Here is a 4,436-nt window from a genome sequence, read left to right on the forward strand (position 1 = left end):
CTTCTGGCAACTGCTGTCAGAGAGTAGCTGTTAAGTTATTTAAAAAGTGGCCTGAGGCAGAGTCATCAGCCAAACCATTTATCTGTATTCCCCAAAAAACAACCAATAGTGCTTGTTAGGCAATTTGACCCCCAAAATAAAAATGTCAATAATAAAAGCCGGTCCCTGAACTGCAAATGAACAGTACAGCTGAGCAGGAGTGAAGGGCTCAGTCCTAGCAGGCAACGAGCGCTCTCAGTCTAAGCTAATGTCCATGTTGGCATGCCCCGGGCCCTTGCTGAAACAATTTGTGAGACTGAGCTCTATCAAAAAGCAACTTCTGTTTTCACGTTGGCTACATGTAGTTTCAAAGCAGAGTGGGGACCTGGGGATGTGAGTACCTTTTTGATTTTTAAGCACTGCTTCATACCAAGCTCTGACTCTGTTTATAAGGACAGGTTTTCCCATGTTTAAGTAGAAAATAATACAACAAAGGCAAAGACAGCAAAACCGGACTCAGAACTTCTGACAGCCTTGATTCAGGAGCTCAGTTCATTTGCAAGGAAATAATTGCAGTTTGTACATTAGATAAAATATTCTCCCAGAGAAAAATCACGGATTAAATTAGCCTGCAATAATAATATCCAGGATTTCTTTACACGTAAGTGTTTTCTCCTGCTCGTGAATGGTGGTGTAATGTCTTTGCAGGCAAGCACACAGACCACTAGCTGTCATCAGACCGTTAGTATCAGCTTGCAGACGTTGACTTCACTCCCTCTTTGTCAAGTCCTAGGGAGGCAATGGCAAGATTAATGTTTATTTCCAGCTGGGCCTGGAACTCGAAACCTGGACAGTTCCAAAAAACCTTCTGAGCAGGTCTAGTTCAGTGTCTTATATAATGGCAGGATTTTTTTTTTTCTTTTTCCATGTCTATACAGCATTAACGATGGGTGCTGGCTAAACTTCGAAGTGCTAGCAAAAGCCTCTATACATTTTGATGTGAGAAGAAACTTCCTAAATGCATCCATAAATATGAAAATGTTGACACGCTGATGTAGAGGGCACAAAGGCTCTCTCCACTGAAGGCAGTAAGAAAGCTCCTTCTGAGTTTCTTGAAAACAATTTTCTTCTTGCCGTCAACTGTCTGAAAGTTAGACACCTTATCTAAGATGGTTATTTGTGCTCCTTCTATAGTTAGCGGTGAGAGATCCGCCCCTCCAGAAGGCAAACATCCTGCAGATAACCTTTTAGGGCGAATGTCTTGCCCTCCAGAGATATTTACCTCTCTGCATTGACTACCTTAGTCCTAACTTTTCATCGAGTTACTACTACGAAGTAAGATGAAGCCCTGCAGGCTGCCTGCAGCCGTCCTGTACTGAAATGGTACCACGATAACAGAGCATGCCTCTATGGATCTGCAAAGAGAAGAGTACTCGATTTCAAAATTATCGTGCAGATTTTTATGACACCAAATGATGTACGTGACAGGAAATTAAATTCCCCCTTTGACCCCAGAAATGCCACTCAAAAACAAATCAAGTATTTTTTTAATTAATCTAGTGTCATCAAGCATATTAGGAGTCCGTTTAGAGGCACCAACTTCTACTCATCTGCAGCTGTGTTGAAGGCTGTAGTATATATTTCTGGATATATAAAAGCATAGGCGTGAAGACGGGTTCCTGTGTACCTAGTGTTTTCAGCTTTTAGAAGTCTGCATGTATGTATAGAAGCTACAGATATAAATCTTAGTCCCATAGTAAACCTGGCTTAAACACAGGCCTGTTTCTATACGTAGCACAGCATCTCTCAGTGTAAGGGTCTTCCTGCTCACGATCCACAGGAGAAGCAATGGGGCCGGACCCTGCAAGCCCTCCACGTGCAGAGCAGTGGGGCCGGACCCTGCAAGCCCTCCAGGCGCTGAATGCTCAGGAACAACAGGCTGGAACAGCTTGATGTCCTGTTTCATTAGAGTCACGCTTCTGCAAACATTACAATTACCATCTGTTTTGCCTGTGTCCCAGCACAGAAATCTGCTTAAGGTTGTGAAACAGTACCATGCAATCTGTCATTACTATTATTTTAACCTTTCCCTGCATTTTTAGAGCCAGATAATTAAGCAAACCTAAAACTGCACAGGTTTTCTAAAAACAGGCTGTCATGTTAGTAATGCTTTTGTTTTCCAGAAGCACAAAACAGAATCGCTGTGTCTCCGCAGAGCGTACTCACTTTGTAAAATACCCTCCAGTATTCTACGAAGACTAAACCATGAATGTTGCTAAAGCAGTGCGTAGAGAACAGTTATATTTCATCCAAAATTTTATAAACATTTACAAATGTAAATAAAAAGGCATATGCTATGGCTTGCCCAGCAGACAAAACAGGGCATTGGAGATCTTTTTGGTCAAGAGGTTTGAGGCTGGTCATAGCATGTGGGTTCAGTCATGGCCCATACAACTCTGTCATGCTTCTGGAGTCCTCCAGGGGCAGAGTGAGGCTTTCCTGGGGCGCAGACCTTTTGCTGCTCCTGCGCAGAGGATTGCCTTCTGCCACCATAACTGCTAAGGGCACCAGGCGGAGCTTTGAGAAGTGGTTCCAAATTTGCCTTCTTGGTGCTCACCAAACACACTAAAATAACCTTGGGTTTTAGAAAAACAATCAGTTTACTCTGTAGGCAGTGAGTTATAACGAGTTACAGTATGGCAGCTGACCTGCGACAGCTGTCAGTGAGCACAGTCTTAGCTCTTGGCAAACATGAAGAAGTTTGGGGATTATTGACATGTGATTACTTGTTACCTGTGGGAATGTGTCTGAACCTTTTCTTCACAAATAGCTTCTAAGTGTGTATAGCCCATGTAGAGCACCCAGAGTCTTCAACATGACTCCTGTAATTCTGTATAATTTTGCCTGTCAATACGCATGTTTACATGCGCAGACACTATTTGTATTCTAAATCATGGCAGTCTTTAGCCTTTTTAGATGTACTAACATATGCAAGGGAGTCTGAGCATTGACACAGATGTCTAATCCTTACGAAATGAAGAAACTTGTTGCTCATAGATCATGTCCATTCTGAAATTGCTGTCTTGTGTTTCTGCTGGCAAGGATCCAAATAATATCCCCTTGTGGACATGCCAACACATAGAAAACATGAAGTATGTCCATGTTGCAATATCTTGTATCAAATTTTCTCTTGGCAGAAATCATTGACATCAATAAAACTGTTCCAATTTATGCTAAGCATTTGTCTTCTAAAGAATATGAAGGAAATAATGTTAAAAAGGTGTTAGATGCTGAAACATTTTCTGTTGTCCTAACTGTCTCTGTGTCTGGGGATTTATTTTAAGCTTTCAACATTAACTTCTATAGTTTCAAGATAATTGTTTTTTGTACAAAAAGGCAATAGCTACATTACTGCAGTCATGTTTAACACCCACACCTACATTCCTGTTCAGGATTCTGAGCAAGAAGAAGACAATCCAGAAGACATTCAAGAAGAATATTTCACAGAAAGCAATAGTGAAGTGTCTGAGGAGGCATATACTGAAGAGGATGATGAAGAAGAAGAAGAAGATGAGGAGGAAGATGAAGATGAGAGTGATGATCAGGATGAGGAAAAGCAAAATGGTGCAGCTGGTAAAAGACCTGAGGATGGCAGGAGTTCTGACCACATTAGACGCAAAAAGTGTAATGGCGCAAAGGACAATGAAAACTTACTCAACGGCCATGATGGAAAAGACACCGATAATCTGAGCTTAACGAGCAGTGCCATCCACCCTTGTGGAAATCCAACAGTTATTGAGGATGCTTTGGAAAAAGTTAGGAACAATGACCCTGACACCACAGAGCTCAATCTGAACAACATTGAAAACATCACTTCACAGATGCTTATACAATTTTCTCAAGCCCTGAGGGACAACACAGTGGTTAAGTCGTTCAGCTTGGCTAACACGCATGCTGACGACAACGTTGCAATAGCTATTGCTGGTATGTTAAAGGTAAATCAGCATATAACTAGTCTGAATATTGACTCAAATTTTATCACAGGCAAAGGAGTGCTGGCCATCATGAGAGCTTTGCAGAATAACAAGGTTCTAACAGAACTGCGGTTCCACAATCAAAGGCACATCATGGGCAGCCAAGTGGAAATGGACATAGTTAAACTGTTGAAAGAGAACACCACTCTGGTGAAGCTTGGATACCACTTTGACCTTGCTGGCCCAAGAATGAGCATGACAAGTATCCTGACAAGAAATATGGATAAACAAAGGCAAAAGCGTATGCAGGAGCAGCGGCAGCAAGAGTCTGGTTGTGATGGAGCCATCAATCCAAAGACCAAAGTCTTGCAGAAGGGGACGCCTCGGTCCTCACCTTATGTGTCACCTAAGAGCTCACCTTGGTCCTCTCCAAAGCTCCCTAAGAAAGCACCGCCAGTGAAAAGTCAGCCTCCAGTTCCTGCA

At 42.3% G+C, this 4,436-nt stretch overlaps 1 protein-coding gene across 1 annotated transcript in view; it reads left to right on the forward strand.

Annotated features, from left to right (window-relative positions):
- LMOD2 (leiomodin 2 (cardiac)) overlaps window positions 1-4,436 on the forward strand; it is a 6,366-nt gene that overhangs the window by 805 nt on the left and 1,125 nt on the right. The window contains exon 2 of the mRNA XM_009575227.1: window positions 3,445-4,436. This exon is cut by the window's right edge and continues 348 nt beyond it. Coding sequence (XP_009573522.1) covers window positions 3,445-4,436 — 992 coding nt within the window. The remainder of the gene's footprint in view (window positions 1-3,444) is intronic.

This window comes from Fulmarus glacialis, unplaced genomic scaffold (assembly GCF_000690835.1).
Source record: "Fulmarus glacialis isolate BGI_N327 unplaced genomic scaffold, ASM69083v1 scaffold14793, whole genome shotgun sequence".
NCBI classification, from domain to species: Eukaryota; Metazoa; Chordata; class Aves; order Procellariiformes; family Procellariidae; genus Fulmarus; species Fulmarus glacialis.